The 27,701-nt window shown below is 39.7% G+C and overlaps 1 protein-coding gene, 2 long non-coding RNA genes and 6 other non-coding genes across 9 annotated transcripts; 1 reads left to right on the top strand and 8 right to left on the bottom strand.

Annotated features, from left to right (window-relative positions):
• Positions 1–12,439: 12,439 nt before the first annotated feature.
• LOC133994291 (uncharacterized) lies at positions 12,440–14,412 on the bottom strand. Its single transcript, XR_009927096.1, has 6 exons — positions 14,354–14,412; positions 14,109–14,150; positions 13,827–13,900; positions 13,200–13,253; positions 12,934–13,003; positions 12,440–12,556 (listed from the first exon to the last, which is right to left on the bottom strand). It is a non-coding gene; the product is annotated as an uncharacterized LOC133994291 (long non-coding RNA).
• Positions 13,081–13,154, bottom strand: LOC133994624 (small nucleolar RNA SNORD65). The gene has a single exon (XR_009927120.1). It is a non-coding gene; the product is annotated as a small nucleolar RNA SNORD65 (small nucleolar RNA).
• On the bottom strand, positions 13,336–13,411 carry LOC133994619 (small nucleolar RNA SNORD49). The gene has a single exon (XR_009927115.1). It is a non-coding gene; the product is annotated as a small nucleolar RNA SNORD49 (small nucleolar RNA).
• Positions 13,983–14,056, bottom strand: LOC133994626 (small nucleolar RNA SNORD65). Its single transcript, XR_009927122.1, has one exon. It is a non-coding gene; the product is annotated as a small nucleolar RNA SNORD65 (small nucleolar RNA).
• On the bottom strand, positions 14,228–14,301 carry LOC133994625 (small nucleolar RNA SNORD65). The gene has a single exon (XR_009927121.1). It is a non-coding gene; the product is annotated as a small nucleolar RNA SNORD65 (small nucleolar RNA).
• Positions 14,413–14,497: 85 nt separating the features above from the next.
• On the bottom strand, positions 14,498–14,571 carry LOC133994623 (small nucleolar RNA SNORD65). Its single transcript, XR_009927119.1, has one exon. It is a non-coding gene; the product is annotated as a small nucleolar RNA SNORD65 (small nucleolar RNA).
• Positions 14,572–14,623: 52 nt separating this feature from the next.
• LOC133994292 (uncharacterized) lies at positions 14,624–15,871 on the bottom strand. The gene is made up of 3 exons (XR_009927097.1): positions 15,671–15,871; positions 14,875–14,938; positions 14,624–14,668 (listed from the first exon to the last, which is right to left on the bottom strand). It is a non-coding gene; the product is annotated as an uncharacterized LOC133994292 (long non-coding RNA).
• Positions 14,750–14,826, bottom strand: LOC133994632 (small nucleolar RNA SNORD49). The gene has a single exon (XR_009927128.1). It is a non-coding gene; the product is annotated as a small nucleolar RNA SNORD49 (small nucleolar RNA).
• Positions 15,872–18,341: 2,470 nt separating the features above from the next.
• rab34b (RAB34, member RAS oncogene family b) lies at positions 18,342–26,829 on the top strand. Its single transcript, XM_062433375.1, has 10 exons — positions 18,342–18,389; positions 20,200–20,291; positions 21,308–21,373; positions 23,094–23,195; positions 24,521–24,585; positions 24,720–24,771; positions 24,921–25,002; positions 25,476–25,566; positions 25,675–25,782; positions 26,768–26,829. The coding sequence occupies exons 1-10, from the start codon at positions 18,342–18,344 to the stop codon at positions 26,827–26,829; spliced, it is 768 nt and encodes a 255-aa protein (XP_062289359.1).
• The last annotated feature ends 872 nt before the right edge of the window (positions 26,830–27,701 follow it).

The raw sequence follows: 27,701 nt of genomic DNA, 5'->3' as shown, positions 1-27,701 counted from the left end.
TCCTCGGGTCTGTACTGTCAGCGAGACTTGCCAGTGGCAACATTTGTTCTTAAGTACTGTCATACACACAATGATTTACAAGAAGAAATAAACAGGTTTTAAAACATTCTTTAAAACAAGAAAAGAAGATTTGCATGAAGCTGTTTTTCACTGAACAGGAAGTGTGACCTAGATTAGTCTGTGAAACTGTAGGTACATTTTAAATTTGTAAATCTATTTATTATTTGTGTTTTTCTTCTCTGTAAGTGCATACAATCGAATGTTTGTTCCTATTTAATGGGGATTTAAATTGAGGTGCAGACCAATGTGAGCTTCAGTGTAAGTCCATCACAATAAAACATGTGGCAAAACTCTCCAGTACACACAAGGAGGGTTGAATGGAGGGCATCTGGACTTGGCTGCAGATACTTAAAGACGTTTGGCCTCTCATAGTTACCGTATTTAGTATATCGTAGTATATGTATCGCCACTATGTGTCCGTGTAATGCTGCTGCTACACTGTAATTTACCAGCTTGGGATCAATAAAGGATATCTATCTATCTATCTATCTATCTATCTATCTATCTATCTATCTATCTATCTATCTATCTATCTATCTATCTATCTATCTATCTATCTATCTATCTATCTATCTATCTATCTATCTATCTATCTATCTATCTATCTATCTATCTATCTATCTATCTATCTATCTATCATCCAAGGGGCTTCTTCAGTTCTGACTGGTGGGGAGTCTCCAGTATTTAACCCCTGTGGGATCATTATCACGGTTATGAAACACTTGATTCATTCTCTGTTGAGGGATGGTTTCCCTTCTTTGACATAGATAGACACACCCTCCCGAACTCTCCGATCCTCCTCCGCCAACCAGCTCTTTGCCCCATCTGCCAACTTAACTACCATCATGGGGTCAAGAGCCTTCAGCCGATCTGCCCCCCCGCCTCAGGAACTCTCTCCCACCAGACATTCGTACTTCTGACTCTGTTTCCACCTTTAAATCCCGCCTGAAAACGCTCCTATTCAGAGTGGCATACTCTGTCTCACACTAACTATGCAATCATGTTCTTGTTTATTTATTGTACTGATGCACTTTATAGTTACATTCATATTTATTTCTTTATCTTTGCACTAAATGTTACCTGATTTATATTGTTTGATGTACTGTTGTTGTGTTTTATGTGCCTTGTAAGGTGTCCTTGAGTGCTTTGAAAGGCGCCTTTAAATAAAATGCATTATTATTATTATTTATTATTATAGATAGCCTCCTTCACTCCTTTTTCAAACCATCTCTCTTTATGTATGCTGTTTAAAGAGTTATCTTTCAGGTGTAGGTAAACCGTTGAGTGTTGACCTGAGGAGTCGACCCTCCAGTGTTTAACCAAGTGTTTATTTAATGGTTGTTTAGTTTCCCTGATATTCACGTCTGTACAGTCTTCACAGTGTTGCTGCACTGCATACACCAGACTGCAAACAAGCTTTTTTTGTGTTTGGGGTGTGCAGTCTTTCAGAGTGTTGACTTGTGTCATGGTGAGAGATCTACTGTAGTCAAAAGTTCAGGAGTTAAACGAAAAATGAGACCAAATAGATTCGATTTAAAAATTGGTTTCCACAGGTACAAACATTTGATACACAACATGTATGAGTAACACAAAAAAAAGTAATCTAACAAAAACAAACAAACAAACAAAACCAATGAGAACAGTCAAAACAACAATAATAATGTGAACCCAACATGTCCGAAAAGGAGTAGGATGAAGCCTATGCTTATTTAAACCCCTTCTCCACTACTCAATCAACAATCCGTCATTCCCATACATATTTACATATTTACATATTTACAAAAACATAGAAAAATAAATAAATAAAAAGTAAGTGAACAAATACATCAATTATTAATGAAAACCCCAGATTGTTGAAGCCCTTCTTCCTCCCTGTACCTCGTGAAAACCGTGTGTTTGTACCGCTTTTTAACCCTCCTGTTGTCCTCAGGTCAAGGAAGGAAGGAAGGAAGGACAGGAGGAAGGAAGGAAGGAAGGACAGGATGAAGGAAGGAAGGGAGGAAAGATGGAAGGAAGGAAGGAAGGAAGGAAGGAAGGAAGGAAGGACAGGATGAAGGAAGGAAGGGAGGAAAGATGGAAGGAAGGAAGGAAGGAAGGAAGGAAGGAAGGAAGGAAGGAAGGAAGGAAGGAAGGAAGGAAAGGAGTAAGGAGGGAGGGAGGGAGGAAAAGAGGAAGGAAGGAAGGAAGGACAGGATGAAGGAAGGAAGGGAGGAAAGATGGAAGGAAGGACAGGAGGAAGGGAGAAAAGAAGGAATGAGGAAGGAAGGAAGGAAGGACAGGATGAAGGAAGGAAGGAAGGAAGGAAGGAAGGAAGGAAGGAAGGAAGGAAGGAAGGAAGGAAGGAAGGAAAGGAGTAAGGAGGGAGGGAGGGAGGAAAAGAGGAAGGAAGTAAGGAGAGAAGGAAGGGAGGAAGGGAGGAAGGAAAGGAGGAAGGGAGAAAAGAAGGAATGAGGAAAGAAGGAAGGAAGGAAAGGAGTAAGGAGGGAGGAAAAGAGGAAGGAAGTAAGGAGAGGAGGAAGGGACGAAGGAAGGAAGTGAGGAAAGAAGTATAGAAGGAGGAGGGAGCAAAGAAAGAGGGAAGGAGGGGAAGAACGAAGGAAAAATTAAAGAAAGAGGAAGAAGGAACAGTCAAAAGAGACGGGGTCAATTTGACCCGGGAGGACGACAGGAGGGTTAAACTGGGTCAAGCTTTGACATTGCTCGAGCTCCACACCCAATAGGTATATATTTAATTTATTGTAACATTTACTGTGAGTCTATGATGTGTTATTTTTTAATATTCATTTTTGTCTCAGATATATTGTTAAGTTATCAATAAAATGACAAAATGATTATATATATATCCAGTTTCAGGTTAAGTCAGTAAATGCATATTCAGTGAACCTTTTGCAGAGTCAGGCTCTTTATGTGTGTGCGTGTGCACCAATGAACAGGAACAGAATGATAAAGAGCAAGTACACATACACAATGATTTTGATCCCTCCCAAAGTTAAAACCAGACCTCCGCCCTTGATATTGACTTCATAATGTTTTGTGCGAAGATAAAAGATGATGCTTTTTATAAAGAACTGAAGAATAAAGAGGAACACATCAGTACGGTGCGGGTCAGTATGTTTATATTGTTTATGAGGTCAATGGTCATGCAATAAAGACAGAACTTCTTTCACCCACGGCTGATTGTAGAAATGAATGAGTGACTTGCTGCATAAAAAAGTTAATAAGCTTACTTTCTCACCAGCGACTATATAAAAACCATATATGACTGCAGGTCTCAACTTGACTGATCTGAATTTTGTATGAACAACATTCAAATCAGTTGGCACCTGTGAAACTTGCCCTGGAGCAAAGCTTTAAGCACCTGTCAGTCACTGTCTGTCTGACCTTACCTGTGCTAAACCAGCACCGTGTGACATAACCGTATGTCAGGCATGTCACTTGAGCAATTATTAGATATGTCGGTGAGAGACACTTAAGACGACAAACAAAGACAACACCCCCTTGTTAAATTTGGCAAAGACGAGCAGCTTGTTTTATCGAAAGGTTTCGCTAACCTTATTGGACTGTGAAGCTGTTGGTATTTGTCTACACTACACAACACTGTGCCTTCACTGGATTTTTATCACATTAAAGTATATAAGGTCCACCGTGTGTTGAAGTTGCCATTACATAAAGAGGTTTGATAAAGAAAAGAACAGAACATTCTTCATGTTTACGACTGCAGCCTGCAGGTTCCTACTATACACAAAGTATAGGGTCTCTTCTCCTCCTAGACTATCAATTATGTTGCTATGCACAATGTATAGCCCTTATTTAAGTGTTAGCACTTAGTGATGTACTGGCCCAAGTTTCAGTAGTACTAGTGGCCACGTTCATCCCTCAGAACCAATTAAAAACATATTTCAAATGATTGCAAGCCATCCACCAAATTACAACAAATGCCATACTTTCCCAGCTGGCATGATGACGGAAGTCGATAAGCTCAGCTCGTTGGTTAAAGCTTCCCCTGACCCAACGACTCGGGAGTTAAAATCAATACAGCACAGTGGATGAAGGATAATTTGATCATTTTGGCTGAGCACTATTATAACAACACTACTCCACCAGACAGCTAGTAAGGCCCTGAAATGGAAACTGGATGATTGTCCCTTCAAATACATCATGCACCATTGATGCTATGACCATTAAACCACAGAAGAACAAAATATTTCAGACTGTAAATCATGCAAAAGTTATATGAACCTGAAAGTAGAAACTAAAGGGGACTTTTGGTGGATACTTAAATGTAAGGAGTATTGTGCCAGTCATAGAGCAACTTGAACAATTGCAGTCACATCACTAACTCCAAAAACTCCATCAGGTGTTTTATAGCATTGCAGGGGCCTGTTTCAGGAAGCAGGTTTAGTGAAATAACTGAGTAAATTGACTCAGAGTTCAAGGAAATTCTGGTTTTTCGGTTTCACAAAGCCCGTTCAGCTTAACTCTGAGTCAGTTACCATGGCAACATACTCTGTGAACCTAACCTTCAACTAACCCTGAGTTACTCTTCCTTTTTAGTTGAAGCCTGCAGACCTTTTCTTAAAGAGTCAGTTTGTTAATATTGAAGCACAAATACGAAGCAGAAATCTCCGTCATAGGGTGATCAGACCTGCTGGGATGTTTTATCATTCTCTGATGATGTTCTGTTTGAGTGTTTCCATTTTTCTGAACAATATTCTCAGGCCTCGTATCGTCTGTACGACACATCGTGGACATGCTCTCAGTTCAGAACAAGTTCTTTGTGTTGGTTTTTTATTATTTATTTTATTTTATTTTATTTTATTTTATTTTATTATTATTTATTTTATTTTGTTTTTTATTTTGTTTTATTTAATTGACTGGATGGTTGGCAACCTTACAGAAAACCCGCTTTTCATGATTCTAACTAATTAAGAACTGAATTTTAAACATACAAATGAGACAAAGGTAAATAAAATCTTTACATCAGTGTCTAAATCAAGAGCTGAAGATACTTGATGACTTCACACTGTTTTCTTAAAAAATAGAAAGATGATGTGTCATGTGTTGAGACATGCATTTGTTTAATGGTTATTTAGTTTCTCCTCCATATAAAAGTCTGGACTGCATACACGAGACTACAAACACGTTTTTCTTGTGTTTGGGTGTGCGTTTTGTTTTGGGTGGATCAGTGCATTACTGGTTTCACTCTGATGTCATAGTGACAGATCTAGTCAAAAGTTCAGGAGTTAAATGGAAAATTATACAAATAGATTTTTTGACATTTAAAGATAGATTTACATACATGGATTTACATTTAGATTTACATAGATAGGGATAGGTGTCAGAAGGTACACTGCCAGGGATTTTGGGCCCCATGAAAAGATATCACATTGCGCCCCATCACCACAGGCCATGCCAATCCAACAATCGCTGTAACTCCGCCTCTAGAACAAAATCAACCAATTTAAAACTTAAAACAACTCTACCTTAGCAGGCTTGCAACTCTCTTGTAGTCCAATACATCCTATACAATCTACTATCATTTGACACTTGTATAGGCTACCTCTCAATGAACTATTCATTGGACTATAGGACCTACTGACTTTGCATCAGGCGGGGAGTTCTGGTCCTCTGAAATGATGCGAACACGGAAGTAATTTAAATCTGCATTCTATCAAAAGGCCACCAGGGGGCGACCATTTTGGTGTCAAAAGGACTTCCGTCTCTATACAAGTCAATGGTGAATTCACCAACTTCTCACTTGATTTCTAACCTCAGTAAACGTTTTCAAAATGTGTTTATGGTCTCAATCGCTAGTTTAAAGCCTTCTTCAATGCAGTATGATGTTCATTTGGGACATTTTGGCCTCCCTGATTTTATATTTGACGATAAAGCAGGGTATGCATTGGGGCGTGGCTACATCGTGATTGACAGGTTGATTGGTTCACAGGTTCAGGAGGGCGCCTCATGCTCCTCCTGATGCCCATATAAGTAGAATCCGTGTTTTGTTTTTTACCCAGCATGCACCTGAAATGTTCAAGATGGCGCTGCTCAGATCCGATACTATTCGCTTCCAAGCAGCAGTCCACAAACCAATGGGTGATGTCACGGATGTTACGTCCATTTTATATACAGTCTATGCTTTGCACATTGATTTTTGCACTTTTGCATTTGCACTTTTGCAAACAGCTGCCAACTCTTCTTCTTACTTCTGTGTTTTCTATCTTGTTATTTATGTGTACGAGTATGTTGTGGTGCGAGCTGTCAATTGAATTGCCCTCCAAGGGATTAATAAAGTTGTCTTGAATCTTGAATCTTGAATCTTGAATCAATTTTTACTGACAGTGTGAAAATAAAACACTGTGCAGACATGCATGCAACATTATGCATACAGTGGAATTCAACATTTGTTGCAAGACTCATACCCGTAAGACAATGGTTCTCAAAGTGGGGTCCAGGGACTCTCAGGGGTCCTTTAGGTGGTTTCAGGGGTTACCCAGCAAAATAATTAACATTATGACAGAATGCATGACTGTTTTGGTCATGGGTTTCATACACTTTCTGTAATAAAGCATCTGAAAACAAAAATCTTATCAGGCGGGGTCCGTGTCAATTTAGGGGTCCTTGATGTGAAAAAGTTAGAGAACCACTGCCATAAGAAATGTGCTAAATGCCATCTTTTACAGTCTAAATGTAATTTCTATGGTAAAATGGAAAGGAAAATTACCCTAACATTAATGACTGCAATTACACCAACTGACATGTCATTCAACACAATGCAGCTCACCTTCTTTGGCTGGGAGTTGGACTGGTTCACTGGTGGGGGGACGGAGATGGAGACAGGGCAGCTAGGCCTGAAGCTGCATCTTCTATGGATATTGGGCAGGTGTTTACTGTTTGCCAAAATCAAGAAAACAAAAAGAAACTGTCAGTTTTATTAGTATATTGGACAAAAGACAGATAGATAGATAGATAGATAGATAGATAGATAGATAGATAGATAGATAGATAGATAGATAGATAGATAGATAGATAGATAGATAGATAGATAGATAGATAGATAGATAGATAGATAGATAGATAGATAGATAGATAGATAGATAGATAGATAGATAGATAGATAGATAGATAGATAGATAGATAGATGTAAACTTGATTCCCTTGGGGAAATTTAGGGTCCAGCAGCTTAATACACAAAGACATCAAAGAACAATAAAAAAATAAATAAAAAATACAATATACTAAATACTAAATAAGAAAAACAGCAAGGTCTGAGGCTGAGTGATAAAGTGCAAAAACAAAATAAAATAAAATAAATAAATACATTTAAAAATAAATTAAAAATAAATTAAAAATAAATTAAAAATAAATTTAAAAATAAAAATAAAATAAAAATAAAATAAAAAATAAAAAATAAAAAATAAAAATAAAAGTAAATTAAAATTAAAATTAAAATTAAAATTAAAATTAAAATTAAAATATAGTGCAATATACAATTTGCAAGTGAATTTAGTGAATTCAGATGTGTAGTTTAAAAAACAAAGAAAAAAAGCTTGTGGATGGCGTCCTAATGATTGAATGAATAAATCGAGCTAAATGAAGGCCAAAAGCTGTGCTATGCTGTTGAATGATTTGTGGCTGGTGGGTTGCTGCATTAAGTGTGGGGGTGACAAGTAAAGACTTAATAATTCTACAAACATCATTATGCCCACCAAAATGCTCAGATTCTATGTTTGCATGGGGTGAAAACACTTCAAAAACAAATCAAATACAACCATCAAAGTCTATACCTGCTCACAAGAGGAGACCCCAAGCACACCTGTATACCATCAGCCCATCATCATGCCATTCACCTCACACCACATGTGACATCACATTAAGTGCTCAAACAATTATTATTTTTTTTTTAACCTTTATTTATCCAGGGGAAATTCACTAAGAGCAGTGCTCTCTTTTGCAGGAATGCCCACACAGTCACACACATTCACACCTGGAAGCTGCCCAGTACTACCACAGTCTGATCTGGCGGCCACTGAGCAGCTCCACTGGAGCAGCTTGCAGCTTGCTCAAGGGCATCTCAGTGGTGGTAATGAGGGAGGGGCAAGTGCTGCTTCTTCACTTTCCCCAACCAGATTAATCCCTGCTGTCCATGGGAATTGAACCAGCTACCCTCTGGTCATAAGCTCGCTTCTCTAACCTTTAGGCGACCACTGCCCAACAATAATAGTGTCGATCACTGTACCCTGCTACAATAATTGCCCCCCCCCCCCCCCCCCCCCATCAGTGACAGGCCCTTAAACTTGTCCTAACTTTTACCCCTTACAGTGCCACCGCTGATGACTGAGTATTTACAAACATCTTCATTATGTTCATGTTGCATAAATAAGTAAATTAAATCATGACATGACATGAGCTATAACACAGTTTGGCAGTGAAATCAGCACTGACTCGACCCACAACAGCAACATTTAGGACATGAAAGAACTGTTTATTTCACCTTTTGATTGTATTATGTGAAAAAAAAAAAAATTTGTATTCATTTTGTCATTTATGTAGTTCCTGCTCAGCTCTCATTGAATTGGACTCAATGTAACACTGAACAGAAGGCAAAGAGACGAGTCATCTCCAACAGTTCTGCAGGATCATGAGCACATAAGATCCTTTGTATTCATCACAATGATTTCTGCAATAACTAACCATGAGGTTTTTTTTCTTTATAAAGAACTGACCGGGAAAGGTTTTCCAACGTTTTTTTCCTAAAACTTGAGATACCTGCAGGTCTCAACTTGAGAGATGTGAATGTTGTACGAAGGACATTCTGATCAATTGACGCCTGTGAAACTTCCCTCTGAGTAAAGCTTTAATAGCAATAGTAAATGTAGTGTGACATAATAGACTATTGTCAAACACAACGGTTACTGATACTATGTGAGACAACACCCTTTTTTTTGTTTATTATTGTTAGAGGATGAGTTCCTCCAGCAGACTGATTTAAATGTCAAAAATAATCACACCGAAAAAATCTTTTCAAGCACTGTATCCAAAACATGCAACACGGCCAACCTTAGTTAATTATTTTAATTAGCTGGCATCGGTATCATAAAATCCTCATTTATAGGTTGACGAGGGTTAAGAGGTCTCTGGCTTGCAAAACATAACACATCATTAAGATACTGTGTGTGCAGTGAGGCGGTAAGAACGTCAATACCAAAACAACAATATGCTTTATGTCTATTGCAAACAGTCATATAGAGCTCTGAGATCTACTGACTCAGGTCAGATAGTGGAGCCCAGAGTTCAGACTAAACATGGTGAAGCAGCTTTTACACAACTGGAACAAACTACCAGCAGAACTGAAATCATGTTTAAATCCAGGTTAAAAACACTTCTCTTCTCCTGTGCTTATGATTGAGCTCTTATTTCAAAGCACTTTAAATGTTAATCTTTCATTTGCACTCTATGTCCTTTTAATGATTTTAAAGCAAATCATTATTTTATGCTGCAACCTTATATTTAATGCTCTATTCTAGTATTTAATTTCTCTCTCTTTCTATGTTTCTTTACCTTATTTTTATTATTAGTGTGTGTGTGTGTGTGTGGGGGGGGTGTATGTGTTTACTATTATTGGGTTTTATTTTTTTTCTATTTTTTAGGTTAAATGTTTGTTTTATATAAAGCACATTGAGTTGCAACTGTGTATGAAATGCGCTATATAAATAAAACTGCCTATATATACAGTACAGTATAATACTATATAAGTAATATAGACTGTGTCTGTGTGTGTAAACAGCTTTTGTAGTATTTCATTTTTCTTATGTATAATAGTTATTTATTTAGATATTTAGACTTCTTTATTTTTATTTTGCACCACGGGAAGAGACCCGGTACCACTCTCGTTGTGACACCTGTTGTACAATGACAATAAAGGATATTATATTCTACAGTGTGTGTGTTTCAGAGGTTTGCTTCACTTGAATAGATCAAACTTTTCACAAAGGTCAGTCCCTCAGCAACAGGTGCACAGTTTTGGATTCAAGATGTGACTTTCTACTTATGTGAGAGAGCAGGGTTGGCATCACCTCTTACAAAATAGCACAGAGTGGAAATCATTCAATCAAGGGCCACATACAGCCCAATCTGATCTCATGTGGGCCGGATCATTAAAAAGATGGAAGGAATGAAGGAAGGAAGGGAGGAAGGAAGGAAGGGAGGAAGGAAGGGAGGAGTCAAGGAGGGATGAAGGAAGGGAAGATGGAAGGAAGAAAGGAAGGAAAAGAAGGAGGAGAAAAAAGAAAAGACAGGAAGAAAAGATGGAAGGAAGAAAGGACAGGTGGAAGGAAGGAAGGAAGAAAGGAAGGAAACGAAGGAGGAGAAGGAAGAGAAGACAGGAAGAAAAGATGGAAGGAAGAAAGGACAGGTGGAAGGAAGGAAGGAAGAAAGGAAGGAAACGAAGGAGGAGAAGGAAGAGAAGACAGGAAGAAAAGATGGAAGGAAGAAAGGACAGGTGGAAGGAAGGAAGGAAGGAAGGAAGGAAGGAAGGAAGGAAGGAAGGAAAAGAAGACAGAAAGAAAAGATAGAAGGAAGAAAGGAAGAGAAGACAGGACGAAAAAATGGAAGGAAGAAAGGGCAGGTGGAAGGAAGGAAGAAAGGAAAAGAAGACAGAAAGAAAAAGATGAAAGGAAGGAAGGACAAATGGAAGGAAGGAAGAGAAGGAAGAGAAGACAGGAAGAAAAGATGGAAGGAAGAAAGGACAAATGGAAGACAGAAAGGAAAGATGTAGGGAAAAGTAGAAAAGATGGAAGGAAGGAAGGAAGAAAAGGAGGAAGGAAGGATGGAAGGAAGGAAAAGAAGACAGGAAGGAAAGTGGGCCGGGTTGGACCCCTCGGCGGGCCGGTTCTGGCCCACGGGCCGCATGTTTGACACCCCTGACATAGACATTCATACGGTTAACCATTGTGTTGAGAGTTATGAAAGAAGAGAACAGAACATTCTCCATGTTTACGACTGCAGGGCATACGAGTTCTAGCTCACAGAGCGTGACAAAAATGCAAAGCTGTATGAGAAAAAAAAAACATGACACTAATAACACCACAAATACCTTCTTCAAAACAAACGCTCGGATCCTGATGAGCAAGTTTTTGTTTTATTTAATTGTCACACTTCAGGGCTTGTGCTGTCAATTTTGATAACTCCGTTTTAATATTAATTTGGCTGACAATTCATAAAAGTTAAAAAGGTAATTTCCATAATATAATATAATACAGGTGAGATTACACTGCTCTCACTGGGTGGGAACAAGCAGTGAGGAAAAACAAGTTCACTTAGACAGGTCGACGTGGCCAGGATCTACATACCTATTATCTCAACCTTGATCCTATGAGTACACCAGTCAAGTAACCGTCAACATTGCTTTTGCCTAAATCAATACTTTTGATTATTGCTTGAAGTTGAAATACCTTCATGTTTATATGTTGCATCCAAAAGATTACATTGGTGATTAACTTTATTACTAATGGTAAATGGACTGTACTTATATAGCGCCTTTCTAGTCTTTTCAACCACACCCCATTCACACACTGATGGCAGGAGCAACCACGCAGGGTGCCAACCTGCACATCAGGTGGGAGTTAACCATTTACGCACATTCATACACCGTTGGCACAGCAACCGGAGCAATTTTGGGGTTAAGTGTCTTATCCAAGGACACATCGACATGTGGACTGCAGCCGGGAATCGAACCGCCAATCTTCCAATTGGAGGACGACTGCTCTACCTCCTGAGCCTCAGCCATCAATGTCAAAAAATTGTTTACCAATCGATTGAATATTATGACCAAGTATAGACATCAGGAACAATGAAGTCAGCCTGCATGACCGGGTACACTGACAGTCATTGAAAGTTAATTACAATGTGAAGGGAGTTGGCTGCAATATTAAGCTAGTGAGAAACAGACATTCAGTATTAACTGCACACATTGGTGTTTGTCAGTATTGTTTCCTTGTGGGAAGGGTCAAGTTGTTTTAGCTCATAGCTCTGCTCGACACCCATGTCTGTTATTGTTATAAGTCAGACATTATTATTATTATTATACCTTTGTCTTTCCATCTCTCTCCCACTCCTTCCTCTCTTAACCTAACCAGTCCTGCCAGATACCTGCCCAACTAGAGCCCAGTTCTGCTTCAGGTTTCTCAGTTCTTTCCTTGCTGCTGTTGCCAGGTGCTTGCTGACAGGAATGTTAATATACCGTCCATACCTGTGTGAAAAGTACCTTTACATAACTTCTGTTGCAATTTGACTTTATACAAAATAAATTTGAGTTGAAAAAGTTCACCTTTAACATTGGCTCTGAAAGATGTGCATCAATAAGGAAAAGAAACCAAAGTTGATCATTTAATTCATTTATTAATGTCAGACTGTGCTGGCAATATAGTCTTTAAAATCAGTTTTAACATCTACAAACATCCATCCGACGTCCATCTTCAGACAGTGTCCACAGCATCTGAAGGAGAGAGACCTACATTAGATTTGGAATATTGAACCTTTGAAACCATTGAGTTCGGGTTGATAGCACTACTCAGATAACCCTAACTCTTGGCCAATACATCTTCAAAGTTAACTGCTCCAAAATTGGAAGCATTGGTCATTTCTTAAATGGGTCTAAATTTAGTATCTAGACATGTAAAGAAGAGTTTCACCATAAACACTTTGCTGTCATGAGTTTGACTGTATTCTGATACTATGATGGCTGCAATGAGCCAGTTTCCCCAGCAGAGGGCATCTGAACAGCAACTCTATAGTCAGAAATTGATCTATGTCCCTCTTTAGTCTCAAGCTGGAGTGAAATTTTTGGGAACAAAAAAAGCAGCATTAACTCACCTGTCAGACTCCAGCAGGTGCATTTTCCTGGCAGTATCATCTTTTAAAAAGGCAGCTCACACATTTTCAGCTGCAGAAGGAAACAAGATTGTGTTACATTAACCAGTGACACTAATTTTAACAGGTGACAGAATCGCATCCTCTAATGTTCAGAAAACCGATTATCACCACTGAACAATCTGACGGTAATTCCAGCTATTTCAGTTTGGATTTCATCACTACAAAAGAAGCTTACAGTTGGCAGTGAAATTGAGTAAGTAAGTTACCTGATGAAATTCACCAGACGCTTCTGGGACATGATCATACTGGCAGAATCACACCTGTAATAAAGACAAAGGTGCAAAAGTTAAGTATGATGTGTATTTCACAGAGAAGAGAAAAAACAAAGTGTAGCTGTAAAAGTCTCAGAAAGTGGATTAGAAACAATCGTCAGTTGTCGCATCGGACGGCACTTCCTACTCCAGTTTTCATCATCGACAAAGCTACTCCGAGCTTTTCTATCAAGTCACCAGTGTACAAAAGTCAAAGCACTTTAGCACAGTCATATTTAGGATTTATCAGCTTCAGGTTTTGTTCAAGAGGCTCAAAATGTTTCCATCCGGGAAAAATGAGGATTTAAATCAGTCTGCTAATGTGTTTGTCCATTTAGTAACGCTCAAGTGTGTTGACATCAACATTTTATGATGAACACCTACCCCTGGGGCATGCATGTTTAACTTATTGTTACTTTGGTGCAACCCACAGATTCACTGATGCTGTATCCAGTGACTGGTAATATTGATGCATTTTGAGGGGAGGGGGACACATTGCTGAGCCCCATTTGTTTGGATCATGTGACCAATTCTTACACATTGCACCTTTAAAAAGATGAGCATCTAAAACTCTGAACTTACAAGGATTGTCTCAGAGCTGCAGTTGGTGAGATGAATTGCTTCTTTCTGATGAGTCTTCAGTAACCAGCCCGACCCTGAGAAACCAGAAGAAAAATCGAAAATTGTTAAATACCAGCAGAGAGATGCAGTTAATTTGAGACGGATTGTTTTTCTTATGTTCAGAAAACCGATTATCACCACTGAACAATCTGACGGTAATTCCAGCTATTTCAGTTTGGATTTCATCACAACAGAAGAAGTCAAGTTTTCATTTAGGGAACAAAAAAAGCAGCGTTAACTCACCTGTCAGACTCCAGCAGGTGCGTTTTCAGCTCACATTTTCAGCTACAGAAGGAAACAAGATTGTGTTACATTAACCAGTGACACTAATTTTAACAGGTGACAAATCCACATCCTCTAATGTTCAGAAAACCGATTATCACCACTGAACAATCTGACGGTAATTCCAGCTATTTCAGTTTGGATTTCATCATAACAGAAGCATCCATGTTGTCATTTTGGGAAGAAAAAAAGCAGCGTTAACTCACCTGTCAGGCTCCAGGAGGTGCATTTTCCTGGCAGTATCATCTTTTATAGAGGCAGCTCAGACGTTTTCAGCTGCAGAAGGAAACAAGATGGTACATTAACCAGTGACACTAATCTTAACAGGTGACAGAACCGCATCCTCTAATATTCAGAAAACCGATTATCACCACTGAACAATCTGACGGTAATTCCAGCTATTTCAGTTTGGATTTCATCACTACATTTAAAAAGGCAAGTGGTACTTTTTCCACAGTCAGATTTATTAAACTAACCTGTTCACTCTGGATTGTCCATCGTTGGTTTAAACTCAGCTTCACCTGTTCAAAAAAAGAAGCAGAAAAGGAATCACTTAGTAACTTCAGCGACGTGTAAAGATGTATCATCCTGAGATTAATGCAGCTCAGAACCGTGATTGAAAAACATCGTCAGTTATCGCATCAGACGGCACTTCCTATTCACAGTTTTCATCATTGACACAAATGCAGTAATAAGACAGACAGATGAGTGTGTATCAGTTACTCACCAAAGGATGACTCCGATATGACATTTGTTTGACTTCAGCAGTGACTTCACAACCTGAAGACCACCTGAGGAAGAAAAAACAAACACATTTAGCACAAGTGACCTAAAGTACAGGTTCATACTATTGTCAGTGAGTCAGGTGTCCATATGAACATTTAAGGTATTTCCTTGCTGTAATCCTTCCTGTTCATTCTGGCTGTTAAAAGATTTGCTCTAAATGTGCTTTCAATGAGGGCCCAACCAATACTAGATCTTTGGGGCCGATGCTGATACTGATATTAGGGACTAAAAATAATCCTGATGTTAATATATTGGCCGATAATATATGAACAGAATACATACACACATTTTTTAAATGAAGGTATGATATTAAGTAGTTCAATAATCCATTATAAAAATGCAACAGTAAGCTTCTGGGTATTGAAACAGAATTAGCTATGAATAAAAAAAGGAAGGGTCAAATATACATAAATTCCGCCTATATAACTTCATTGATAAAAAGTTGGCTCTACTTTCAATGTGAAATGGGTCAAAAGGTGCTCAGTCATATTTGTCATTTTGTTCAGCAGTCTGAGAGTCATATCGACCACATTTACAGTCTTTATAGGATCAAATTCCTTCTTAGTGTTTCACTGTTGAGCTGCAGTGAACAGCTTAAAAAGATTATAACGTTGAAAGTTATCTTTGATTTGACTCACTTGGACGGATGAAGCCTCTTATTAGCTTCAAATAAACCTTTAAATACATTTCCTGCACAAGCACATGATGAAGGGATCCTCTCATGTTAATAAACTTACTCAGTTTTTCCGCCATCTTTCAGTCCACGTGGTTGCTTAAGGCCCGTTAAGCACGAGCTGCTAGCGTGAAACCACGTTTTCACCCAGATACAAACTCACGTTCATGCAGCACGTGTTCACATGCATGATTACATGAACATGCACAACTATTAATTCTCTTTAACATGTTAAAAGTGTTCTGCAGAAAGACAGCGAGGCCCTGATCCGATGACAGAGGAAATGAAAAGGGACCAGGAGAGGGGATGGCATGCTTTATAAAGCCTGACCGGCGCGGAAATGAAACGTCACTTCTTCTTTTCGGTCTTTGGTCGTCCTGTCCGGTCCTGTCGCCCCCTGCTGGATGATTCAAAGTTATTTGTTAAAACTGGAATCTGAATTTTAAACCTCTCATACCATCTTTGACAAAGTGGGTGGAAGTACTCTTTTGTCTTGTGACTTTTGTGCATCTAAATTGCCTGTAGGCTGTGACACTCTAGATAGTATTACCATCAAGCCTTACTGACATGCAAGTAAGATAAGATAAAATGTGTCTTGATTGAACCCCCATGGGAGAAATTCAAATTGACATAAGCAGTACAGTTGAAAAAAAGTAGCAGCGTAAGAGTGAAAGTGATAAAAATAAATACAATACTATATACAGCAAACAATATCTATGTAAATAAATCTGCATTATGTAAATGAACAATATGCAGAGGTTCCTGAGATTATTATTCCTGGGATGAATATGGTAAGGATAGCATCAGTGTTTTTTTAGTGGGAGTGGGAGGTACTGGGAGCTGTGGTGTTGTGCAGTCTGATGGATGAAGGTATGAAATAGCCCTCCAAGTGCTTTGAGGTACATGGCTGAAAGAGTCTGTGGCTTAGAGGAATTGTCCATGACAGCTTCCATCTTTCCTCTCATCCTCCTCTTTGTCACTGCCTCCGCACTGTTCAGGTCCATCCTGACTAGAGAGCTGGCTTTCCTCACCAGCTTATTCAGTTTATTTGCACCACAGCTCCGATGCCACCTCCCCAGCACACTGCGGCAAAAAAGATGACACTGGCCACCACAAACTGGTAGAGCATCCGTGACAGCTTAGTGCACACATTAAAGGACCTGAGCCTCCTCAGAACAAACATGCTCTGTCCTTTCTTATAGAGTCCTCATAAAATCAACATTAAGAACAATTAAATTATTTTTTATTAACAAATCCATATTCTTTAAGAATTGGCACCTTTATGGTATTCATTTTGTGCCAGATTTGTTTAATAATCAAGTATACTTATAATGACTTTCTGTTTTTTTGTGTTTTTTTGTAGCTATGCCAGATGGTCTGCCCCACTCAATGAAAAGCCATATTGGTTATCAAGATATTAAGAGCTTAAACCACAAACCATTTATTACTACTGTGTCAATATCCACCTGATTTGCACTAATGTACAGTGTACTATACTATAACACATTAACATCATTAAACAGTACTTGGTGAATATTATTATAGTTATGGTTATACTCTACTTTGTAATCAATTATTAGTTAATTTATTTACATAATATTTGAGTTTCTTCTCCCTCATACCTTTTTGTATTTTTATCTATCTATTAAAATCAGGCGGGGAGTTCGGGTCCTCTGAAATGATGCAAACGCGGAAGTAATTTAAAACTGCATTCTATCAAAAGGCCACCAGGGGGAGACCGTTTTGGTGTCAAAAGGACTTCCGTCTCTATACAAGTCAATGGAGAATTTACCAACTTCTCACTTGATTTATAACCTCAGTAAATGTTTTCAAAATGTGTTTATGGTCTCAATCGCTTTCTTATTATTTCTTATATACAGTCTATGATTAAAATTCAATCTTAACCAACTCTTCACAATCTACAGGTTTTGCGGAGCGTGTTGCTCCAAGTGGCCGCATGATGTCGCTGTTTGTCATGTTTCTCTCTCTCTCTCTCTCTCTCTCTCTCTCTCTCTCTCTCTCTCTCTCTCTCTCTCTCTCTCTCTCTCTCTCTTTCTCTCTCTCTCTCTCTCTGTCTATCCTTTCCTCAGTAATTACACGGAGTCTCATTAATTGCGTGTCTGTCTGTCTGTCTGCAGACTCAGCTCGTGGCCGCGAGCGTCATTTTGTTCAGGACTTTGGATATCACATCATCTCCGGACCAAGACCCACTTTCCCCCACAGCATTATATTATCATCATCATCCTTATTTTACCATTCACTGTTTCAGGTAACGTTGTTTATCTTATTTAAACATTAATGTATTTTTAGACGGTTTTTGTTTTACAGTGAATTTTCTGTTTTCCTGCTCTGCTGATGCTCTGTCTGTTGATAATCAGTTTCAATCTCACCATCCTTAAATCGTGACATACAAACTGAATCATGATAAATTTCACTTTTTGGGGTACATACATTTATTTTCTCTCTAACCTATTGAAACCCACTGAATAGTGTTTAATAGTAGGGCATAATGTTGACCATCATAACAATCTGCACCAAACATTGCAGCACATATTCAAATCAACATTTTAACTTTTGTTATTTTGCTCAATTTTAGGAAAACTTGTGGAGAGGAGTGGTGAAAAAAAAGAGTTAAGTGTGTGGATGCGTGTGTTTGTGTGTGTGTGTCTCCTCTTAAAGTGAATGAGCAGTGTTTGGCAGCCTGTGTGTGTGTGTAATTGATCCACTGTAGCAGCATGTTGCCACCTGTGAAGAAGGACCGGATCATTACTCAGCTCCCAAAGGTTAGGGTAACGCACACACACCACACACACACACACACACACAACACACACACACACACACACACACACACACACACACACTTTAGGGGACGTTACATAGACTTACATTCATTTCCTGGAGAATTACTCCAACCCCAACCAATCACCACCTGACTTAAACATCAGCTTTTTTCTCAATTTATCGCCCCAAAATTAACTTGTCCTAAGTCTAAAATTTGTCCTATGACAGACAACACATTGACACACACACACAAATACACACACCACACACACACACACACACACAACACACACACACACACACACACACACGCTCTGTAATGCAATTACTTCTAACAGTGTTATTGATGATGAGGTTGTTTAGAGTCTCAATTGCTGCTCTTTGCTTCTCTGAAAGTGGACTGCTGCAAATTTGCAAAATGTTGTTGTCCTGAGCGAGCCTTGTAACTCCAGTCTCTGTCCGTTTCATGTTTTTAACTCCTTTTTGACAGTTTTTTAAAGCAAAATTTCATTCAAACTAATATTATCTGAGATTTTTGTTTTTAGCACATTTAACCCTCCTGTCGTCCTCCTGGGTCAAATTGACCCCGTCTGTTTTGACTGTTCCTTCTTTCCCCCATTCCTTCCTTCCTCCCTCCTTCTCTCTGTCTTTCCTCCCCCCTACCTTTCTCCTTTCCTTCTTTCCTCTGTCCTTCTTTCCTTCCCTCCTTCCTTCCTTCCTCCCTCCTTCTCTCTGTCTTTCCTCCCCCCTACCTTTCTCCTTTCCTTCTTTCCTCTGTCCTTCTTTCCTTCCCTCCTTCCTTCCTCCCTCCCTCCTTCTCTCTGTCTTTCCTCCCCCCTACCTTTCTCCTTTCCTTCTTTCCTCTGTCCTTCTTTCCTTCCCTCCTTCCTTCCTCCCTCCCTCCTTCTCTCTGTCTTTCTTCCCCCCTACCTTTCTCCTTTCCTTCTTTCCTCTGTCCTTCTTTCCTTCCCTCCTTCCTTCCTCCCTCCCTCCTTCTCTCTTTCTTTCCTCCCCCCTACCTTTCTCCCATCCTTCTTTCCTCTGTCCTTCTTTCCTTCCCTCCTTCCTTCCTCCCTCCCTCCTTCTCTCTTTCTTTCCTCCCCCCTACCTTTCTCCCATCCTTCTTTCCTCTGTCATTCTTTCCTTCCTCCCTTCTTCCTTCCTCCCTCCCTCCTACCTTCCTTCCTTCCTTCCCCGTCCTTCCTTCTTTCCTTTCCTCCCTTCCTTCTTTCCCTTCTCCCTTCCTTCTTTCCTCTGTCCTTCTTTCCTTCCCTCCTTCCTTCCTCCCTCCCTCCTTCTCTCTTTCTTTCCTCCCCCCTACCTTTCTCCCATCCTCCTTTCCTCTGTCATTCTTTCCTTCCTCCCTTCTTCCTTCCTTCCTCCCTCCCTCCTTCCTTCCTTCCTTCCCCGTCCTTCCTTCTTTCCTTTCCTCCCTTCCTTCTTTCCTTTCTCCCTTCCTTCTTTCCTCTGTCCTTCTTTCCTTCCCTCCTTCCTTCCTCCCTCCCTCCTTCTCTCTTTCTTTCCTCCCCCTACCTTTCTTCCCATCCTTCTTTCCTCTGTCATTCTTTCCTTCCTCCCTTCTTCCTTCCTTCCTCCCTCCTTCCTTCCTTCCTTCCTTCCTTCCTTCCCCGTCCTTCCTTCTTTCCTTTCCTCCCTTCCTTCCTCCCTTCCTTTTTCCTCCCTTCCTTCCTCCTTTCCTTCCTTCTTCCTTCTTCCTTCCTTCTTCCTTCCTTCCTTGACTCGAGGATAACAGGAGGGTTAACTTTGTATCCCATTCATGTCTTTGTTTTCCCCCATTTTGCTTTACAGTGTTTCAGTCCTAATGCAGCGCTGCACATCAAAGATGGCTTCCACCCACAGGTGAAGGCTGTCTGCCAGGTAAAGAAGACAGACACAGTGAGGTAAGATCACAAAGGACATGACCCCTCTTCTGCTCTCCACCCCGCTAAGACACACTCACTGTGATATGTGTTTAAATGAATTGAATTAGCTCTGGCAGGGCCTTTTAATGTCACGCTATGTCATCTGTATCAGCTGACAGCCAGCCGACCGTACCCATCACACCTCACTGCACTGATCTGGAGGTTTATATAACGAATAAGGCCGCTGACACTTTATATTTTTCTAATTGTCAAGAGACAAGGACAGGGGACATACTGCTCAAATCAAGCTTAACTTAAGTTAATAAAACACTTCTTTTTGAACAAGAGAAGATTAAGGAGCATTTATGGTTCAAAGTTATGTAATCTATTTACAATTAGCCATAAAAGAATATAAAAAGTTTAAGGAGGCTTGTGAAACATTACATTAACCCTCCTGTTGTCCTCGAGTCAAGGAAGGAAGGGAGGAAGAAGGAAGGAAAGAAGGAAGGAAGGATGAAGGAAGGGAGGAAGGAAGGAAGGAAAGGAGGGAGGAAGGAAGGAGGGAAGGAAGGGAGGAAAGGAAAGAAGGAAGGACGGAGGAAAGAAGGAAGGAAGGAAGGTAGGAGGGAGGGAGGAAGAAAGGAAGGAAGGAAGGAAAGAAGGACAGAGGAAAGAAGGAAAGGAGGAAGGTAAGGGGGAGGAAATAAAGAGAGGAGGGAGGGAGGAAGGAAGGAGGAACGGAAAGAAGGAGGGAGGGAGGAAGGACAGAAGGAAGGAAGAAAGGGGGATGGAAGAAGGAAAGAAGGGAGGGAGGAAAGAGAGAGGAAGGAAAGAAAAAAAGAGAGAAGGAAGGAGGAAGGACAGACGGAAGGAAGGAAAGGAGGAAAGAAGGAACAGTCAAAACAGACAGGGTCAATTTGACCCGGGAGGACGACACAAAGGTTAAACAGTTAATTGATGTTTTCTCCTTCATTTCCCCCCACAGTGATCATACTTGCTGTGTATTTCACTCTATTTGGTGATTGTTGACAGACTTGGTGTTTGTGTTTTTGTAGCTTTAATATCGCCAAAGTCATCGTAGTGGGTGATGTTGCAGTTGGGAAAACATGTCTGATCAGCAGGTAAGAAGCAGCTGTGAATAACCAGATCAAATATGTGGATGCATCATGTGGTTTAGTAGTAGCCCTCACTCAGTCTTGACTTTTCTTCTGTAGTTGTAGCTGCAGAGCTTCGTTCCACACATTGAAGATAAAATGACTGTATCTGTTAAAAATATACATCTTACAGAACTTTTTGCTGCCATTACTGCCTTTATGCACTACCATAACTTAACTATACAGGAACTTATGCTGCTACTTCCTACATACAAAAAGTAGACTCCAAAATCTTATTTTATCTTACTGCCTATTCATTCTTTTTTTTAATTCTTTATTATTAGTAAATGTCTTATCTGTTGTGCACTTCAATGTTAACTCCTTAGTGTTAGGAAACATCTGTCTTATCTGTGGTGCCTGTGCACTTTATCTGTTCCACCGTGGGATAGTGAGAAACGTCTTCTCGATTCCTTTGTTTGCCTTAACATGTGAAGAAATTGACAATAAAGCCGACTTTGAAATCATCACATTGATCAATCAGTAACATTTAAACGTTTTTAGCCAAAAATAATTACCAGCAAATACCTATCTGAGGAAATCATCCCTGCTACAAACTGATTGATAAAGAAAACGTGCAATGCTAATTTGCCGAAACTCACATTTTCTGTAGGAAAAGTTCAAATCCTCATTAGGGGTGTAATTCAGTTTGTGTGAGTTACTTTCAGGATGATACAGCAGTGACATAAAGAAAATGAAGTCAGTTTATACCTTCATTAGATCGGAAATAATGCTACATTCTCTAATCATTTAGAATTTAATTAGGGCCGGGACTCGATTAATTTTTTAAATCTAATTAATTAGAGGCTTTGTAATTAATTAATCGAAATTAATCGCATTTTAATCGCATATAAATATTTGACCTGAGAACAGTGAGAAGTAATTTTTTTCACATGGATTTTTAGTATACCATTGAATAATGACTGAATACATAAGCTTAAGCAACACAAATATTGTTTATTCTTGTTCAAGTCCAACAGACCAGTGCAATTTTTGCCATTTAGTGTAGCAATAGCATATTTAGAAATATAGTACATTTCAGAAATTAGCTAGCTACCACACTAGCGTCCACGCTAGCTGCTATATGTTTTGCATTGAGGTGATACTCGAGGCTCGATGTGCTGCGGTGATATGCGAATTCCTTGTTGCATAGCTTGCACAAAACCATGCTCTTATCCACACTCCCATCCACGGGGCCAACCAAAGAGGTCTCATCAGCTACTTTGTTCATGTTCACTGTGGTTTGTTGTTGTCTGAACTAAGTTGGTGCTCCAGTATAATCGGTCCGCCTGAAACTCATCCAGTGAGAAACGTTCCGCGGTGCAAAAATAAGTGTGATTAAATGCGTCAATTTTTTTAACGCGTTAATTATTGTGTAATTAATTAATCTTAATTAACGCGTTAAAGTCCCGGCCCTAAATTTAATCAATCATATTAATTCATTAGCTTGGGGTTTTTAGTCTTGGTCAAAATGATCAACTTTAAGACAGTATCTGGGTCGGCATAGCCTTTTCTGATGTTTTCAAACATGTATAGACAAAATGATTAATAATTGATTAATCAAAAATTATTTGATGGGTTAATTGATGAAGAAATAGATCATAACAATTGTTTTTGACATAGTCTCTCTCTCTCTCTCTCTCTCTCTCTCTCTCTCTCTCTCTCTCTCTCTTTTCTTGGTTCCTGTAAGGTTCTGCAAGGGTGCGTTTGATAAGAACTACAAAGCGACCATAGGTGTGGATTTTGAGATGGAGCGCTTTGAGGTACTCGGGGTTCCCTTCAGTTTGCAGCTGTAAGTAAGTTGCTTTACCGCCGAAAAAAAACATTCAGTTCATAGATTAAACCCAACAAAACTCACTTACTGTGTTAACGGATAATTGGGTTGACGAGGTCTCTTTAATGCCACCCATCCTACATTTGATCACACGCCATGATGAAGTTAAAATTCTTGAACGTCTGAACAATCTGTATCTAAATGAAACTGCATGATTTGTTAATTTCGAGTCTACAGACCATCATCTGGATACTTAATTTGATGTTGTTTAGACTGTTAAGTGGGCCTTGAATTACACATTTTGCCTTCAGTCCGTTGGCTTTGGCTGCAGATATAATTAATGCTCATTAAAGCACTTTTACGGTTAATATCCCAGAGAGACTGAAAGCATGGTAGTTGAACACAGAGTGAACCTTCAAAGTTGTGACATGATTTTACTCTTTCAGTGACGTTTTCTGGCACTCTTTCCTTTTGTTTTCCACCTTGAGCTTTTTTAAAGGGGCACTCCACTGATTTTAGACATACCCATCATAGTAAGTCCACTCAGCTGTACGATGCCTCTTGTAGCTTTGGAGGAACTTCCTAACGTCCCCCCCCCCCCCCCCCCCCCAGATGATGTCATCAGACTTATTGTCTTGAGTTCAGCATCCAGCACAGAGCCTTCATTATAGACAAAAATAACCTGACGTACGTGATCTCATGATCTCACAAATCCAGCTGCCTTGTAAATTTGACAAAGTAGGTCCATCTGCTGACTCTGCATGACACATCCAGTCAGGTTTAAGCATGAGCAGTAAGATGGTTAGGATTAGGGGTTAGGGGTCAGGGGTCGTCTAATAAAAAAAAGCTTGAGTCGCATTCTTATATTATGCCTCTGCTGCTTTTTTCTCTGTCAATCTTTAATGTCTTCAATGTCAGTCAGTCTTTGGGCCAGACTGAAATATCTCAACCACTATCAGCAGGTTAAAGTCTTTACATTCAATGAAACATCTCAATATCTACGAGATAGACTGGCAACGAAGTTTGTACGGACATGGTTCCCAGACAATGAATTTGAATTAACCCGATGATTCCCTAGACTTTCATTTAGTGCCATCATCAGGTTGATCTTTCAATTTATCCAACTTTGGTTTATGACCAGCTGTAGTTTGTGTTCAGTGCTAAATAGCAAATGTTAGCATGCTTACACGTTAAACTAAGATGGGGAACGTGGTAAACATGCCCCCTAAATATCAGCTTGTTAGCATTGTAACTCTCAGCGTGTTACGTTGCTGACTTTAGCATCCAGCTCAAAGCATTGCCGTGCATTATTATTAATAAGAGCTGCATCTGATCTGTTTCAGGTGGGATACAGCAGGTCAGGAGCGGTTCAAGTGCATCGCTTCCACGTATTACAGAGGAGCACAAGGTGAAATTGGCAGTATTAGCATAATAACACCTCTCACCCTTTGACTGAAGACTGAAACAGTGTTGCCTCTCTGGATGGTGACAAACTCAACATATGCTATTTGATTTACTTCTGTTTGTACTGTTTGTCTCCAGCCATCATAGTGGTGTTTGACTTAAGCAGTGAGAACTCTTTAACACATGCCAGGTGAGGAATATGACATTATGATCTAATGATTGTACCATTAAAAAAGCATTAGAAGTGATATAATAACGTGTGTGTGTGTGTGTGTGTGTGTGTGTGTGTGTGTGTGTGTGTGTGTGTGTGTGTGTGTGTGTGTGTGTGTGTGTATTTAGGCAGTGGCTGGAAGATGCTATGAAGGAAAATGACCCATCCAGTGTTTTACTGTTCCTCGTGGGCACTAAGAAGGACCTTAGTGTGAGTGCAATTTGTCAGAAATTAAAAAGAAATCGGTTGTTTTAATTTAGTTTCATGTAGTTTCTTTTTTTTTGTAAAGTAACTTAAGCAACTGTCCTGTTAATATATTACTTTTACTTCATGATAACCTCAATTGAAGCTGCAGTGACTAGTTGATTGGTCGATGGACGGACTATTTTGAGTTGAATTCTCTGGTTCCAGCTTCTTAAATGTGAATATTTTCTGCTTTATTTTTCCTCTGTGGTAATAAACTAATTATCTTTGGGTTGTGGATTGTCGGTTGGGACAAAACTAGACATTTGAGGACGTCCCCTTGAGCTTTGGGAAACAGTGAAGTCATTTTATCGACCGACCAACCAATCGATTAATATAAAAAATCATCAGCAATGAAATGCTTGTTGTTGTTTTTTTTGCAACACTTTCCTCTTCTTTTGCTGTTCCCACCTCCCTCTCTCTTTTTGTGTTTCTCTCAGTTTCCTGATCAGTTGGTTCAGATTGAACAAGAAGCCATCAGACTCTCCGAGGAAATCAAAGCAGAGTACTGGGCCGTGTCTGCAAAGTCAGGTGGGAGTCAAACATACAAATCCCAGTCTCCCACCAGCATGCATCAGACTCCATTTTTATCCTTTTTGTCTCGTTAAACTCTTCTCTCTGTCGTCTTTATTGTTCCAGGAGATGGAGTCAGGGATTTCTTCTTCCGTGTGGCCTCTCTGACTTTTGAGGCCAATGTTCTGTCTGAGCTTGAGAAAAGTGGGTCGAGGCATGTCGGTGACATTATCAGTAAGTCAGTTCGCGCCAAAAAAGTGTCACTATTAAGAGGGCCGCGCCACATTTTCAGCTATTTGTTTGATTCGTTTGCCAAATAATTCTCCATGAGAACAATTGTTTATCCAAATGTCAAGTTGTCAGTCATATGAAACTCTTGTTTGTGTGGTTTGACTCATTTACTCCGGATCTCAAGCGCAGAGGTTTCAGATTTTTCCCACAGAAACCTTCCTTCATGTGTAGCTGAGGCATGAAAATTAGTTTTTCTCATGACACAGATGAACCCAGGTGCTTGGCTCTTCCATGTCTCATCTCTCATATGATTGAAATCAAAGAATTTAGATGAAAATGCAGACGTTATTCTCTTTTTTATCCTTCTTGTCTATGAATCCCATGAAAAAATTAAATCGTTAACATGTTAGTCCATCAGTCGGTACCATACGACCTCCGTACCCATCTAATGTACTCAGCCGCACACCTGTCAGTTACTACTGAAGATGTAAATCTGCACCTGCTGGGGTCTATTTTCGGATGTGGATTAACTACATTTTGTGCTCTGGTGCAGTAGTTGCACCCTTTTTTTGGCCCATAATCACAGGAGTTGTGAACAGCTCCACAGAAAAATGATTTTCATTTTATTTGAAGGCTTTTTTAGAGGCCTGGACATATAAAAGCATCCCGTTTTTCAAAAGGAAAGTAAGAAAAACGTTCTTTCTCATCCATTTAATCATCTTGTGACCTGCTGAGATTTATTTCAGGAGTGAATGCTCTGGTGGATATTTACAGCAGCTTGAATGTGAGACTAACTCATAATAAACTGCAGTTCATCATGATGAAGGAAGACCCAGCATTGTGCCTTATTCATGTGTTATTTCGTTAGCAAGATCAGTTCATTGATTTGGCTTTTTTTTGTGGGATTTGTTCTTATCATTTAAACCTTTCCTCCACTAGCTCACCTTTTTTCACCTTTATAAAAAAACTAAACATCTGCTCCATACAGGGATCACAGACAGCACGGAGAACGATCACAAACCCACCAAGAGGAAACCCAACTGCTGCTGATGAGAGCGGACGAAGTGACCGTCTGGATACACTGAACCATCACAGCCACACAGAAGGACACACTGAACGGGAAAACTAAACTGATATATGGACTCAGCTTGCTCAGTGTGGACACGGGTATCATGAATAGACCCCCACCCCGCCCAAACCCCCCCCCCCAAACCCCAAACTACAGTACATGATGTTACATTAGTGGCACTGAGAGGGTATTTGTATAAACTCAAGTTGGAGGTTTGACATAATGAATTCTGAGTTGTAAACAAGTCAGTCAGCAGGATGACCTGAATAGTGTCTCAGGGCTTTACAACAAATACAGCTTTGTGATGTGCTCGGCTACGTAATGATTTATCAAAAGAGGAAGATTATTTTCGACTGGATCCTTTTTGGCAGCATACCACCATTAAACTGCACTTGCTTGATGCTTTCATAAACACATTTCTGTCTGTCTGTTTCTCTGGCAACATTTTTTTTTTATCCTTTTTATGGATGAAATGTCAGAACCAGACTTAATGCATTTTTTTTGGTTGCTTCACTGGTCTCCTGTCATGTGACTCTGTAGCGCTAATGTGATGCGTACGCTGGCTCCCATGACCGCGATGATACTCACAAACGCATCTCTCTCCTCTGACATAAGGGCTCTCATGATCTTGAAAATGCAGGGATTGTTTGCAGGGACAGAAATGAGCGGAGAGGTTTCATCTGAGGCCAATTGATTTCCTCGCTTAGTCCAGTCAGACGGGAGGAAGTAGTGTTGCTGAGTGCTCTGCATATCTCGTCTTGTGTCCCATCAAAAGTAGATATACTTTTATTATAGCTCATAGATTATGGATTGTAAATAAACTGGTTTTGATCACTGCGTTGCTCCTTTCCTC

This window comes from Scomber scombrus, chromosome 14, assembly GCF_963691925.1.
Source record: "Scomber scombrus chromosome 14, fScoSco1.1, whole genome shotgun sequence".
Lineage (NCBI taxonomy): Eukaryota > Metazoa > Chordata > Actinopteri > Scombriformes > Scombridae > Scomber > Scomber scombrus.
This window is presented reverse-complemented; position numbering and strand designations above follow the sequence as displayed.